This window comes from Podarcis melisellensis (genome assembly GCF_964234715.1).
Source record: "Podarcis melisellensis genome assembly, chromosome: 6".
NCBI classification, from domain to species: Eukaryota; Metazoa; Chordata; class Lepidosauria; order Squamata; family Lacertidae; genus Podarcis; species Podarcis melisellensis.
This window is the reverse complement of record NC_138538.1, coordinates 94,400,705-94,416,920: the sequence shown is the minus strand read 5'-3', so window position 1 is coordinate 94,416,920 and position 16,216 is coordinate 94,400,705. Positions and strand designations below refer to the sequence as shown.

At 45.8% G+C, this 16,216-nt stretch overlaps 1 protein-coding gene across 1 annotated transcript in view; it reads right to left on the bottom strand.

Annotated features, from left to right (window-relative positions):
* The window catches only part of SEC16B (SEC16 homolog B, endoplasmic reticulum export factor), a gene marked incomplete at its 3' end in the record, with an annotated part of 57,125 nt that extends 46,386 nt beyond the window's left edge, over positions 1 to 10,739 (bottom strand). Inside the window, exons 1-8 of the mRNA XM_081915063.1 lie at positions 10,664 to 10,739; positions 8,502 to 8,765; positions 7,250 to 7,606; positions 4,469 to 4,560; positions 2,434 to 2,554; positions 1,796 to 1,940; positions 1,441 to 1,588; positions 78 to 235 (exon numbers count right to left, since the gene is read on the bottom strand). Of these exons, the coding sequence (XP_081771189.1) occupies positions 78 to 235; positions 1,441 to 1,588; positions 1,796 to 1,940; positions 2,434 to 2,554; positions 4,469 to 4,560; positions 7,250 to 7,545 (960 nt within the window). The 5' untranslated portion in view covers positions 7,546 to 7,606; positions 8,502 to 8,765; positions 10,664 to 10,739. The remainder of the gene's footprint in view (positions 1 to 77; positions 236 to 1,440; positions 1,589 to 1,795; positions 1,941 to 2,433; positions 2,555 to 4,468; positions 4,561 to 7,249; positions 7,607 to 8,501; positions 8,766 to 10,663) is intronic.
* Between the last annotated feature and the right edge of the window lie 5,477 nt (positions 10,740 to 16,216).

Genomic DNA, 16,216 nt, shown 5'->3' with positions numbered 1-16,216 from the left:
GAGAAAGAACTGTCAAAGCAACGGAGGGCAGATTTGCAACAATCCATCTCACTTCCAAGGGGCAAGTTAATGTTTACCTCCAAGCTGTGCATTTCGACAAGAGCAGGTTGCCCATCTGGTGGGTAATTAGGACATCCTCGGACCAGCTGCCCCCCAGCTCCAAAGCACACAGGTACATGAGGGACTCGAAACTTCAGAGGTGCCACAGGGTGAAGAGGAACTGGCAGGTCTTCTGCTAAATGACAAGACCGGGACCGTTAGTGACTTGTCATTGGCTTAGGCCAGAGGCTGATCCCAGACTGACAAGAAAGCAAGCCAGCTAAAATGCACATCAAATAAGCTGCTCAGTGAACTGTAAATCTGAAAGCAGGCAGGGAGAATAACTGCCTTGTCATAGGGGGTGACAGGGAAGGGAACAGAACTCAACTCAACAATAGAAAGCAGGGAAGACATAGAGAAAGCTGATGGGGTAACACAAAAAGAGTTTGGCCAAGTTCAGGCACCTGTTGGGCAGCTGCAGTCTTTGCCTTGGGAAGGTGGGAGCTTTTGTGTTTACAGGCAAGTGTGGCCCCTGCATCACACATTATTGTAGATCAGGGCTGTGGAATATGGCACTCTTGTTGGACTCCTACAACTTCCATCCACGCCAAGCCAGTGCGTCCGATGATCAGTGATGTTGTGAGTTGTGCTTCGACCACATCTGGATGGCTATAGGTTATACCTTCCTTGTTTTAGATCCACGGGAAAGGGGGAAGATGCACAGCCAGGACCCCCACCACACAAAGACAGGGGCCATCCAGTAAGTGGCTGAAGTTTGTTTGACATGCCTCCTGCCAGACTCTGAGCCCCAGGCTAGAAGGATGCCTGTTGTCCGATGTGTCTAAACAAAGAACTGACTCTGTCTCACAGGAGGATGCGATTTCACAAGCAAAAAGGGTACAAGGATAAGAAGTACAGATCACTACTCCTGCCAAACCTTCCCACAGCTTTTCTCCATCATAGTTTTTGTCTTCAGCTGAGCTCTGACACCAGAGTTAGAAAAGAACTTGGAGGTAATTCACGGGCAGATGGAGGGTTCTGTCCAAATCTGCTCCTGCACCACCCTTCTGCTTTTAAAACTCGAACCTCACCCCTCTTTTAGGTGATGGGAACACTCCCATGTTTAGACAAATAGCATCATTTATTTAATGTATTTCCACCCTGCCTTTTGGGGCAAGCCCTCACAAGGTGTCTTGCAATGCAAAGGTTGAAAAGAAAAGGGCTGAACATGCACAATTAACAACACCAGATTAAAAACCTATATAGGGGGTCAGATTGGAGGGATGAAAAAAATCCACACAAAGAAAGAATGCACAGTGGTGGCCCTGCTGCTAGCCTCAAGGTGTTGGCAAATGCCTTGTCACCCACACACCAGATGTCCCTGGTGTTGGAATACCTTACCTGCCTGAATGGGGCTCCAGTCCTTGGAGGGAGCTGCTTCGTAGAGGCTGGAGGGATCGTACATGTACTGGCTAAGCTCATAGCTACTCGAGCTGAGGCCCGATTCCTTATACTTTTGGAGCATGCTTGGTTCCTCAGGCAATGGAACCTACAATGGAGAAAAGGAGCGGGGGAAGAGGCGGAATAGAAGGAACGGTGGTCTTGACGAAAGCAAAGGGAAAATGAACTGCAACGCCCTTTACAAAGAACTTTAAAGCTGGCATTTGCTTTCTAAGGCTCTCAGGCCTATCCAAGTAGCACCAGCTGGGATGAGGGAAGAAGAAAGGACACCCTGGACAAGTCCCAAAGCTCGCACCTCATGCGCAGGAACACTGGTGTTCTCCTGGAACTTCCACTGGAATTCATCCTGAATCTGTCCTTGTTGCAAAGGATAACTGTAGTTTATATCATAGGAGCCATCTTTCTTTGAAACGTCTTCATAGGACTCATGCCTCTTAGACCTTATTGAAGAAGGATAGCAAACGGTGGGGGGGGAGAGAGATTTTGTTTACAAATCTGTTGGTTGCACTCTCTCAGAGAGCTCATGCATCTCCCCACAGGAGAGCATGGTTATGCATTAAGGGCACATTTGCGCATATTTTGAGGCTGTTTGGGATCCAGGGTCTTACTCTGAGTGAAAAACAAAAACGGATCTATTAAAGATGACCTATTAACTTTTCTTTAGTGAAATGTTTGCAGTGGTTGGATTTCAGGTTTGCTGCAAATAACAGGGCAACATACGGTATCTACTTCTCTAGGACCTACACAGAAACCTGGGCGTCCCGGGACTATACTCACCCGGCAAAGGTCTCAGAGGGCCTCCTGTGGGGAAACGTGCTTCCCTGAGGCACACTGCAAGAGCAGAGAGTCACCGAGTGTCCTTCACAGACACTGGATTAAGGAGATCTTAGTCATTTCCCAGTTTGGGTGGGTCAGCTCATGGGATTTCCTTACCAAACTGGAGTCCCATTGTGATGTTCTGCAAAGCCGCTGCTTTCTACCCGATGTTGATCTCTGTAATAGTTCTGGTCCCAGTAATTTGTGCCTTCACCCCAGGTATCTCTCTGTCTTGGATCTACATACTCAGAGAAAATAAAAAGGAGCAGCTCTACCTCCAGGCATCTGCAACATTTAAAAACTGATAAAGCTACCTTGGAGACACCAAATACGATTGCCTTTTGTTGGCAAAAGGGCTATGCTTAGAAACAAAGTACATCTGATTACAGGAGGCCATTAAAAGCCATGTACACCGGAGTTTTTTTACACATGTGAATACACAAACATGGGCAACATGTGTGCATATACTTACACACCGGAACTTACAAATGTTTGTTCATTCTTAAAATTTCTATATTGCCCCTCATCAGTGATACAAGGTCTGTTCACTATAATACAAAACAATTCCAATAAAACCATATGAAAAACTGCCAGAATCCACAGTAGAACAGTCAGCTACACCCCAGGCACCAGGATTATCAACTCACAAATGCTCGGGGGAACATTTATAATTTGTTAGGCTCAGTCAAAGGCTCGCTCAAAATCTACCTTCAGATTAAGAAAGGTCTATGTAAGATTGAAACCTGGCAGGGGCAAAATGGCCTTCCCCTCTCCATCTGGCCCAAGTTCACACCTAAGCCATACCCTGTGTCCCCTCACCACCCTTTATATATGTGGTGTTTTGAGTGTTTTTTGCCAGATTGAAATATGTCCTTGGACCCTGTTCCTGCTTTTGCCTGCCTGTCTGAATGGAGAAGGGTGGGTGTGGGTGGAAACTAACCTACTGTGTAAAGGTAAAATTCACACTCGTGCCCCACCCACTTTAGTCTCTGGTTCTGCCTTCCACTTGCATGTGGCCAGTCTCCAGCTCTCCTAGAAAGAAAGTTATGCAGCAAAATGTGCCGGTACTTTCTAAGCAATTTCTGTGAAATGAGAGTGGTGTTGGCTACCACGTTTATTTTTTCTGAGAGAGCTCCATATTCAGGACCAGCAGAACATAGATGATTTCCCATGGTAAGTATAAGGTTGCCAGGGGCAGCTGTCTCTCTAACTCTATGTCATGCCATGCTCCCGGTGGCAGCCATTTTGTGTTATGCCATGCCCACTACATGGCAGCCATTTTGTGATTGGCACCCCCAGCACTCTCTCAAAATTTGAAATGTCCCCACTAATCCAAAAAGGTTGGCAACCCTTGTCTTACTATATTGTATCCAAATTGTGCATGATGGTTCCTCAGATTAAGGAGTGAATATTCGCCTACGTTCGGATAGTGTTGGACATCATTTTAAATCAAGATAACGGGCTGAACCTTTCAAAACTTCTAGATTCTATCCACCGATTTCAAAACTGCACTGATTTTTTGGTTTCTTAAAATTCCTGCATAACTGAAGGTATAAATGTATTAGTAAATAAATAAATCTGGGACTTCCAGGGCCTGTTAATTGGTCCCACGAAATGGGGTGACATTTAGGCTCAGAACTAGTTCTGAAAAAGTACTGAGAATTTTGAGCCTGTGAGACAAAAAAAATCACATTCTTGCTGAGATGGACTTCTTTTTTTCTTTTCTTTAAAAAAAAATCCAGAATTTATCAAATGAGGAGGGTCATTGAACATAGCAAATGAGACAATGGGAAATCTAACCACAGAGAATTGTTGGGCTGTGTACATTTAAAGCACGTCTAAAATACATGAGTTCCCCCAAAGAATCCTAGCAAGAGTAGTTTGTAAACCACAGTTCACACAATTTATTTTCTGGGTTGGGGAAAATAATGGGGATTCAATGTGGTTTCAGTGTGTGGTGTGTACACAGCTGATGGCCTTTTACAACACAGAGCCATGAAGGATAGACAGAGGCAGAGAACAAGTATGGCGTAAGGACGGCTTTGAATATGTACACACTCACACACCACCAGAATGAATTCCAGAATTCCTCTTCAACCCAGTTCCATCAAGTATTTTTAAATGAGTTTTGTTTCTGTGGAGAATGCAGTACCTCTCTCACCCTGCCAGGTTTGGGGGTATCTCTGGTAGTCGCCATGCGCATAATCTTCCACAAAGGTCCGGTGGTGGTCTTCATAACCTTGCCTGAAGCGTGGCCATAAGGAGAGAGAGCAGAAAAGGAGATGGAGGAAGCTGCTTTGGGTAACTGTCTAAATTCCTCGTTATTTGTGAGGATAAAAAAAATCAGGAGGGAAATGCTGTCAGAAACAGTTCCAAAAACTGCTATGGAAGGTAATAAATGGGCTATAATGACCACTTGGTAATTGAATTGACCTTCTCTCCCACTTCCAGCTCTGTATTTGATCATTGAAAAATATGAATACAGACCACAAATAAATCCCTTGATGTTCTACTTACTTTACCTCACTGATGCAATGAATAGTTAGCCTGTCTATAATTCACCAGGGTGAATTGTGAGAAGAGACATGGCAAACGAGATCAGGAACAAGAGCAGGAGCAAGTTACAGGATAAAGAAGCAGTGTGACTACAACAGTAGATGTGATATAGGAGATAGGTAAAGGTAAAGGTACCCCTGCCCGTACGGGCCAGTCTTGACAGACTCTGGGGTTGTGCGCCCATCTCACTTAAGAGGCCAGGGGCCAGCGCTGTCCGGAGACACTTCCGGGTCACATGGCCAGTGTGACATCGCTGCTCTGGCAAGCCAGAGCTGCACACGGAAACGCCGTTTACCTTCCCGCTGGTAAGCGGTCCCTATTTATCTACTTGCACCCGGAGGTGCTTTCGAACTGCTAGGTTGGCAGGCGCTGGGACAGAGCAGCGGGAGCGCACCCCGCAGCAGGGATTCGAACCGCCGACCTTTTGATCAGCAAGTCCTAGGCGCTGAGGCTTTAACCCACAGCGCCACCTGTGTCCCTGATATAGGAGATACATAGGCCCAAATCAGATAAAGCAGGAAATCATGGTTTCTGCTATGTAAAAAAGCTGCAGCGAGCATGATGTTTGTATACTCCTCTTCTTTCACAAGCTTTCAATTTCAGTTCTGAACTAACCATGGTTCCCCATAGCATCCAAATTAAGGGAACTGTGGTTTGTTTTAGACCATGTTTAGTGATAACTAGTTGGGAGCAAATGGTGATTTCAGGACCTGTTTGTTTTCTGGAACAATAGTTTAAATCAGGGTTAGCCAACATGGTGCTCTCTAGATGTTATTGGACTCCAACTTCTATCAGCCCCCACCAGCATGGCCAGTGATTAGGGATGATGGGGGCTGCAGTTCAGCAACTTCTGCAGGGCCCCATGTTATAATAAAATAATAATTATTTATTTATACCCCGCCCATCCGGCTGGGTTCCCCCAGCCACTCTGGGCAGCTTCCAACAAAATATTAAAATACAATAGTCTGTTAAACATGAAAAGCTTCCCTAAACAGGGGTGCCTTTGGATGTCTTCTAAAAGTCTGGTAGTTGTTGGCTAATCCTGGTTTAAACAAACAACAGTTTCCTAATTCGGGCATCGCTGAGAACTGTGGTTTGTGTAAACCTGGAAGTGAAAGCTTCCAACTTCTCTGCAGATGCATTAGGGGAGGAGAGAACAGCCAAAACTCATCGCAGCTTGTTCATATAGCGGGAAACACCTGAGGTCTTAACCGTGAACAGTGCCCCACCCTCACCCCCCCACCCCAGCATCCTCAGACACACAGGCTCCTCTTTAGACCTCTGTCAAATTAGCTCAAAGATCTGGTGCAACTGGAAACCCTCCTAAGAGAAGAGATCCTGGTCACAGGGAGATTACTAAGCACATTCAACAAAAGACGCTAAGAAATGCTCTGCAACCTTTGTGCTAATTACACAAAGGTCTAAAGAGTACCAAATGTGTACCCAATGATGCTGGATGGGACCCAAGTGCGCACCCCTACATCACCCATGCTGGAAACGCCTATAGTTATCCAATGTCTGAATCAGACCATTGTTTTTTCAGTGATTTTAAAAATTATTTACTGAGGTCATGGGGAGCTCCAAATTAGTTTGGAGTAGTGCAACAGGAAAGGGGCTGCGTAATTCTTTTTCCCTGGTCATTTTCCAACTAAAAATCCCACACACAATCTCCTTCTTTCACCCCAGCAGAAAAGATCTGCAGATCCAGTAGATTTCCCACACAGAGAGAGAGAAAGCTACTAGAGGGATCCTGTAAATGAGGAGATAGTTATCCCTCACCACCTCCTTTGGAATTACTTGGATTAAATGCTCTGATTTGGAGTTCCACACAGATGCATTAATATATATTAAAAAAAAACAAAAAATTGGAATTGAAGTGATAAATGAAGGCCCTCTGTATGAAACAGAGAAGGGCTAGGAGACTATATGGAAGAGGCGGCTCTGCTGATTTCTCTGCAAAGTCCCCCAAACCTTCTGAGTTTTATCTTTCTCAAGTCATAATAATAATAATAATAATTTATTTCTACCCCACCCATCTGGTTGGGTTTCCCCAGCCACTCTGGGCTTCCAACAAAGATTAAAAATACATTAAAATATCACAAATTAAAAACTTCCCTGAACAGGGCTGCCTTCAGATGTCTTCTGAATGTCAGGTAGTTGTTTATCGCTTTGACATCTGGTGGGAGGGTGTTCCACAGGGCAGGTGCCACTACTGAGAAGGCCCTCTGCCTGGTTCCCTGTAACTTCGCTTCTCACAATGAGGGAACCGCCAGAAGACCCTCGGTACTGGACCTCAGTGTCTGGGCAGAACAATGGGGGTGGAGGCGCTCCTTTGGGTATACTGGGCTGAGGCCGTTTAGGGCTTTAGAGGTCTTACCTTGAATACGACCGGTTGGGATAGCCAATTTCATAATACTCTGCTCTGGAGTTTGGCCTCCTATAGTCCTGGAGTCTTGGGTGATGGGCAGCATGGTGGTATTCTACTCGAGCATCTGACCAAGGCTGAGGCCTAGCCCAGGGTTCATGGTGGTACAGCCACTCACTGCTGTGCCTGGATTGAGGTGGGGGAATGCCATGGGAAACTGGCCTCCATGGGCCCCTCTCGTAGCCTTCCATGTGGGGAACATGTCTCCCTTGTGGCTGGGGCTGCTGCGGTGGGACCCATGGGTCCATCTTGGACTCTCCGCGGGGCCTGCTTTCGTTCAGATTTCCTTACCAAACCTGCTTCGGCTTCCTGCAAAGATAAGCATAATTGTAAGAGAGGTGACACAACAAAAACAGCCCATTTTTAAAATGAGATAAAATCCCAAGGTTTCCATGCCTCTGGAGACACACATTAGAGCACATGGGCAGTAGCCTGTAAAGGGCTCCCGGGTAAAAAGCAGGAAGCCCTTTGACAAGCTCATTGGCAGGGCAGGTCACAGGTTCAATACCCGGTGTCTAAATAAATGCGCTAAAATTGTATGACTTGGTGCAAAAGATGGGTCTATGTAAACTTGTATTTTACTTTGCTTTTTTTTTAACACTGTGTTTGTTCAGAGGTTGGGATTTTAGGCACAGAGTTCTGACAGGCTAGGAACACTGAATGGACAGCATTCGACATGACTGTTCTCAACGTTTAACAACAAGAATTACAAAGCACTTTTTCTAAGTCCTCAGAGAACTTCACATACACTATTTCGGCATTTTACAGCAGCCCTGTAAAACTGTGGCTGGCATAAGACCAACTAATAAACTCATAACTGAAGTGAAAACTGAATTGAACACTTATTTGCTCTCTCAACTAGTACATCCCTGTATTCAAAACACACCTGCGAAGAAATCTTAAATGCCATGTTCTGTAAGAGCAAAATGTATTTCTTCCCCCGCTGGCCCATTTTTTAAAGTAACCCATGCCCCCTATATTTTGCACTACTCATCTTTGTCAACCCAACTGCAGCAAGTCCTAACATCTGACCCTACACAAATGGTACTAACTCAATTTGTTTTTGCTAATGTTTCACACCCACATCCTAGCAGAGCAAACCGAGTTTCAATGGGATGCTCCAGGATAAATTCTGGACTGAGCAACAATATTCCCACCAACACGTGAGCTTGTTTACACACACAAACACACAGACACACCACACCTGTTTAAAAGTGAGACCATCAGCTACAGCTCTAAATGCCGACCTCAGTCCTTCTCGTCCCCAAAGGCAGCTGTCAAAGTCCGCCTGCCACATCACTTGATGGCTCACTAACTCTGAGCCTGCGCTGGGTCAACGCTCCCTGCTTCTTCCTGTGCCAAAGTCCCAGCCAGTTCCATAGCACTGATTAAGCCGGGCAAAGGGCGCCTGGCCTGCTTGCTCAGAGACAAAGATACCTGTGGCTGTTTGTAAACGGCAGAGGGGATCCTTAACAAACAAAAAAGGCAAAAGAATTTTCCATTTGTAGAAATACCAGGGATCAGGAGAATCTGAAAACCCAGTATAGGGATGGCATTAATGTTCAGCATTTATTTTCTTTTTTTCAAAAAAATTTATTGGTTTTCACAAAATTATAAACAAATAAACAAACGTAAATTATAACCTTATTAAAAATACACTTATTAACATTGTTAAGTGACTTCCTTGCTTCCCCTTGGTTGAATTTCAATGCATATCCTTTTAACGGTTTTCCAAATCATAGTTCTTACAAATTTAACTTGAACATTAACATCCTTAAATCTTTTCATTTTGAGACTGAACGTATTAATTCATCACTTAACTTATATAAAATCCTAAGCCAATCAAGTATCTGCAAGCTGTTTCCAATTAACTTAACATATTTAACTAAATAATCATTAAATTTTGTCCATTCTTCCTGATACTCCTCCTCCTTCTGGTCGCGGACTCTTCCGGTTAGGTCGGCTAGGTCCGAAAACTCCATCATTTTCATCTGCCATTCTTCCACCGTAGGTAATTCTTGTGTTTTCCACTTTTTAGCCAGCATCTATCTATCTATCTATCTATCTATCTATCTATCTATCTATCTATCATCTTTCTTTCTTTGCACCAGTCCTTTGCCTCACATCTTCAAACATCCTCCTGCAGGCACAAGGGCCCAAAACTACTACTACTTTGTTGGTACTGAAATGTAAGTTGCTCCAAGAAGGAGCTGTACAGAGGATTCCCTTCCCTGAAAGAAACTGTTCCAAAGCAATGTGCAGCAGCCACTGGTGAAAAAGCATTGTATGCTGCAGAACTAACTGCACACTCTGAACCATGCGTGGCCCATTCAGAGGAAGTAAGCCCTACCAGACTTGGCGTGTCATCCTTGAACATATTTTCGACAGTAGTCCACATTGTATTTTGCAGTTTGTTTCTTTTTTGAATTATTAATTGAATTTATATGCCACTCTACAGTGTTACCTCAGGTTAAGTACTGAATTTGTTCCGGAGGTCCATTCTTAACCTGAAACCAGTGGCGTAGCGTGGGTTGTCAGCACCCGGGGCAAGGCAAGTAATTTGCACCCCCTAACCCGTGGATTTGCGCCCCCTAACCCATGGATTTGCGCCCCCTAACCCATGGATTTGCGTCCCCTAACCCTAACCCCCAGATGTTGCGCCCGGTGCGGCCGGCCCCCCCTGCACCCCCCACGCTACGCCACTACCTGAAACTGTTCTTAACCTGAAGCACCACTTTAGCTAATGGGGCCTCCAACTGCTGCCGTAGCATGATTTCTGTTCTCATCCTGAAGCAAAGTTCTTAACCTGAGGTACTATTTCTAGGTTAGCAGAGTCTGTAACCTGAAGCGTATGTAACCCGAGGTACCACTGTATATCCAAAGGTCTCAGGGCGGTTCACATAAAAAGTTTCCATCCTTTCCCCCCCCCCCCCATCTTCACTAATGTAATTATTTAAACAACTGGTGCTTACACACACACACACACACACACACACACCCTGCCCCCAGCTAGACCTTTCTGTGCTTAAAAATCTACCAGTCAGCATGCCCACTTGGTTTAAGCATTTTAGAGCAAAGTTTTACACAATTCCTGCCAGGGTTAATTCCTTGGGATGCAGCTGAAACAAAACACAAGCCAGCCTGCAAGTGACTTTAACGTACAAAAGAAGGATTATTAGAGTCAAAGGCCCACCTCCAGAGAGTGATCAAGTTTCCTAAAGACGTTAACAAGTTGCATTTCATGCATTTTGCTTTTTTCCCCTGTCTTTACAAATTTTGAAATCCCCCCCTCCCTTGCTTGCCTTCTTCTTTGAAATGACTTCCTGTATTTATTGCTAATGCTTTTAAATAAAAAAGTTTACTTACACCACCTATCACTAAAACAAAGTCTTTGCTTATGGCTCTCCATCCCATCATGACAACAAGCTGTGCTTCTGTCTGGCTTATTAGCATAGCCACGCCCACAGGCATTCCCCGCCACGTCAGCTAGTCGGAACCTTCCAGCTGGGATCCTTGCTTGCCGCGGGAACGTTAGTTACGCGCACTAGAAATAAGGGAAACGGTAGGCGGCCGCATTGGCACCGCCATATAGAGAAGGTCACTTCGCTACTGGACAGAGGAATGAAGTCCTTGGGCGCCTGCAAAGCGTTTTAATGCCCCTAATCGCTCCCAGCATCAAAGCAGCTGTGCATATGTCAGCTATGTCTTCAGACAACTGCACCAGATGCATTTTTTTTAAAAAAAGAAGTTTTTTCCTCCATGGAGGGTTGTTTGCCATGTTATTGTTATTTATTGATTAAATTTGCATGCCTGCCTTGATCCGAAGATCTCCGAGCGCTGTAATAATAATAATAATAATAATAATAATAATAATAATAATAAATTTTATTTATATCCCGCCCTCCCCAGCCGAAGCCAGGCTCAGGGCGGCTAACAACAATCAAATAATCAAACAGTCAAATAATCACACATTCTAAAAATATGTCATTCTAAAAATTAATTAAAATCAAATTGATGGCAACCGATTAAGCAAAATTCTGTAGGAGCTATGCATTTTGCACTCTTGTCTGCAAATACATGAGAACAAGTGGAACCTGCAACAAAACGTTGCAGTGCAGAGTGCTGCCTTTTCAGGATCTGAGCCACTCTCTTCCCCCTCTCCGCACCTCCCTTTCCAGGCGCTGTGTGTTATCAGTTTTCCTTGGGCTGTTCGTTTGCAACGTTTTTGTAGTTCTGCAACACCAAGCCTGCTGAGAGCATCCTCTGCATGGAAAGTGCCATTTTGGCTGCACGCATAAGGCTGTTATTAGTATGTGGGACCGTGCAACAAAATGCTGCAGCAGGAAGTGTCTCAGAGCAGAAATATTTGCATGCCCTTTAAGCATGTAATCCTGGTGTAGAAGACAGTAATGTCCTGCATCAGCCTGCAGGTAAATGGACACTTTTGTGATAAATGAAAACACTCCCAGCCAAATTAAAAACTAACGTAGCGAGGAGGAGGCGGCTGGAGAGACCCTTTCCCCCTAATGAGCTAGCTTTTTACTTGCAGGTAATTGTTTTATTGGGACGCAGGTGGCGCTGTGGGTAAAACCTCAGCGCCTAGGACTTGCCGATCGCATGGTCGGCGGTTCGAATCCCCGCGACGGGGGGAGCTCCCGTCATTCGGTCCCAGCGCCTGCCAACCTAGCAGTTCGAAAGGGACCCCTTACCAGCGGGAAGGTAAATGGTGTTCTGTGTGCTGCGCTGGCTCGCCAGAGCAGCTTCGTCACGCTAGCCACAAGACCTGAAAGTGTCTGCGGACAGCGCTGGCTCCCGGCCTATAGAGTGAGATGAGCGCACAACCCTAGAGTCTGGCAAGACTGGCCAGAATGGGCAGGGGTACCTTTATCTTTAATTGTTTTATTACATTATGGAGCAGTCGTTCTGAAGGAGGTGAGGACAGGTGACCCCACCTAGGCCCGAAGTCACACCCCCCCCCCCAAAAAAAGCAGGCTCAAAGCTTCTCAAAGCTTTTCAAAACCATTTTCTCAGCAGCTAAAAGGCATTAGCTAAGCATCAGAAACATTTCGCTCTGCTGTAACCAAGGTCGCTTCTCAGGCTAGCTGACCTTGCCAAAAGGTACATTCAACTTGCCACTTTTCTTTCCGGGAAGTGTGCCAATAGAGCAAGAGAAAAGAAACATATCTTGGACACGATGGAAAGCAAGGCTTCTCATTCCCCCTTTCCTGTGGAAGCAAAGGATGGGTTTCCCCTACTACTCCGCCTGGGGTCTCCAATGTGGTGCACCCAGCCTCCACTCACACTATTTCTATGTTGGGAAATTTGGGGGTGGTTTGTGGGGATGTTATGTACTGAGCTGAATGGGATCCAAAATGCAACAGTCTGATTGGTCCTAGAACAATAGGATCCAACATGCAGCAGTCTGATTGGTCCTAGAACAATGCAGCAGTCTGATTGGTCCGCAGGAGCCACCCAATCCAGCTCCAGGTGGAAGTGAATCCACAACCTGATTGGCCTACAGGAGAATCCCAGAATTAGCCAATCACGTGCAGCCCATTGTGTAAATAATGTATATAAAGCAGATATTGTGGCGGAACTTTCATTCCTTGCTACTATGAGCTGAATATAGAGCCTGAAATCCACCCTCGACTCCCAGTATATTTCAGGGGAAGAGCTGTTTGGGATATTTCCTGCTTGTGAATTATTGGGTGTGTGTTTCTCTCTCTGTGTGTGTGTGTGTGTGTGTGTGTGTGTGTGTGTAAAACACATGCCTAAAGCTTTAAATCTGGGATGGGCATGGAAGTTCCGAGGTCGGCCACCAGGTGGCATTGCAGGCCACGCTCCAGCTGCTGCTGCTGCTACAGCTGCCAGTAAGTCTCGCATTTTCAACCTCTTCCTCCTCCATTGCACTGGCTAAATTGCTGGACTCCCATCGCTGAGGCCAAATGTACCTTTACAGAGCAAAATATCCTTTCGAATTATACACCCAGCACATGGAACCTGACAAAGGGGCAATACGAGTGGACTCTTTGTGCCCTTACTGTAGCCTTTTTCAACCTCGGGTGAGAAGAGCTTTGCGCCCGAGACGGGGAAATGGGAGTCAACAGACACTCAAGGAATAGTTTCGGAGAAAAAGCTTTATTTCTACCATCCGGCTGGTAGAAGGAGCAAGTGTGATAACTCACAAACAAGCACGGCTTCACAGTCATTTGCACAGAGCATATATTCCCCTTCCGGTTCCCTCCCCTTTCTCCTCTTCTTCAAGAGTCCTGCCCCATGACGTGTTTCCTGAGCATGAACAGAAAGCTCCTGTCTTGGGACTCTTTTGGACTCTTCACAGGAAAGAGGGATGAGAAGCCTTGCTTTCCATCGTGTCCAAGATAGGTTTCTTTTCTCTTGCTCTATTGGCACACTTCCCAGAAAGTGGCAAGTTGAATGTACCTTTTGGCAAGGTCAGCTAGCCTGAGAAGCGACCTTGGTTACAGCAGAGCGAAATGCTTCTGATGCTTAGCTAATGCCTTTTAGCTGCTGAGAAAATGATTTTGAGAAGCTTTGAGCCTGCTTTGGGGGGGAATGACTTTGGTGGGGTCACCTGTCCTCACCTCCTTCATTGGGCGCAAAGCTCTTCTCACCCGAGGCTAAAAAGGCTACAGTTCCACCTAAAGTCAGCTCTGTCACCTCTGTATTCCGCCAACTCATTCGCCCGCATGCGAAGTGGAGCAGCTCCAGCGATTTCACACCAGCTGAGCACTCAGCCTCTGTGCACGACTTTTCGTTAGTGGAAACGCACACTTCTGTTAATTGAGGCGGCAGAAAACAAAACATTTCCTATCCACTCTGCCATGGCTCTGTAATTAAAAATGTTCCTCTGGGCTATATAGTATAGCCAAGAGACAATGGCACTGGAATATCCATAATTCATGAGAATGCATTATTTATTGGATTGCTTTACATTTTAAGATTGGTTTAAAATGAGAATAAAACACTCCACACGGAGTTTATGTGCAGCTTGGTGGTGGTTGTTTAAAGACTAAAACTCTAGATTCTTGGTAGCTTATGGATTTTTTTTTGGGGGGGGGAGGTTCTGTCTTTCTCTGTGTAACACCACTGCTGCACATCTAACATACACATAAAAACATACAGAAATTGGCATCCTAAAACTAAGCACATGCCTAGATCTCAGGATGGCTGAGAATAGCTTCTGAAGACGGCTTAGGAACCAGAGGAGGACTTGGCAGAGAAGGGGGTGATGTGGAGGAAACCCAGCAAAACGTTTTCAGTTGATGTAAAACTACTGCAGGCTTTTGCTTAATCTCACGGGGCATGTTGCTCATGCAAAAGAGAAAACTTCCTTGTGACCAGATGACCAGGGACGGGTTCCAGATTGCCATGTGCTGGACTGATGTGATGTGTACACTGAAGCACTTGCAGTTGCACCCATGCTAGGTCATATTGCTGTAAGGCAGGGGTGGGGAACCCAAAGGTGGCCCCCCAAGCCTCTCTGTCTGGCTCTCACGACTCTCCACAGGCCAAGGCCCCTTCCCAGCCACCTCCCCTCCTGGCTTGGCCTTGCAGCCCCCTTGGGAGTGTTTTCACATTGTCTCCCTGAACTCTGGTGGAGGTGTTTGTATGTTTGTGTAGAAACCAGGCTACTGATTCTGTTTTGCGTGGAATGGGTTTTTATTATTGTACAGTTTTTATAACTGGACACAGTGCTATTTTTCTAGAACAAGACGTGCCGGAACTCGCCTTGAATGAGTGATGCTTGAGCTGGCCAATGTGTCTTCTGGCTTAAAAACCACAAAACCATGTGGAGGGCAGTAATACAGAACTTTGGGCAATGCCTGGTTCGGCTCTCACTCCGTGGGACCTGCCTTCCATTGACATAGTCGCAGCAGATGCTGTAACTCCAATGATTTGACGTCCCGCTGTGGCGATCACACAGGGTCCCCGGACATTTCACCGTCTATTGATCCCTGTGCCACCACTTTATTTCTCGCTGCCACCACCCAGGCCCTAGCTGGTACAATACTGAGTCCAGTCAGGGTTAAACTGGAACATAAACTTCTGTTTATTTATTTCAATTTAACAAGCGTGTGGTTTCATAAAGGGTATCGGTCCATTACAATCATAGGGTGCCTATCCAGACCTATAACTTCCGCTACATGCTCTCACTCACTAAACCACCTCTCAGATATTTACCGTATTTTTTGCACCATAACACTCACTTTTTTCCTCCTAGAAAGTAAGGGGAAATGTCTGTGCGTGTTATGGAGCGAATGCCTGCGGGTGGCGGGGGGGATCTGCTGCAGTCGTGAGCAGAGGATCCATGGTTCCCCTTCCTTCCCTCCTCTGTGGTTACAAAGCATGGATCCACATGGATCCTCAGGATTTTTGCATTGGGCTACTCCAAACTCACTGTCAGATCACATGTCTGTAGGGCCACAGCATGAACCACAAAAATCATATATCCACTATTTTGTTTAGAATATTTTTTTTCTTGTTTTCCTCCTCTAAAAACTACGTGCGTGTTTTGGTCTGGTGCATGTTATAGAGCGAAAAATACGGTACTTGTCTTCCTAGCCCCTAACTGTTCCTGACTCAGCTTATTTCGCTACACTAACTCAACCTACCCACAGACTCTGTCCCACTCCAACCAACTCCCAACAAACTCCACCCTTCACCCTTCACCCCTCCCAGAGCTGGTTTTATAGTCCCTCTGACTCCACCCCCCGGGTTCTGATTGGGTAACTTGTTTAACTATTTCACCTCCAGCACTCTCATATGTTAACGTCACACCGCTGTCCCCAAGGCACACTCTCCTGTTGTCTCCTGAAGCAGGCGGATGCCGACTCACTCACAGGTGAGAATTAGCTTGGCAGAGCAGGAGTGGAGGAGGAAATGAGGATTACTGAAGTT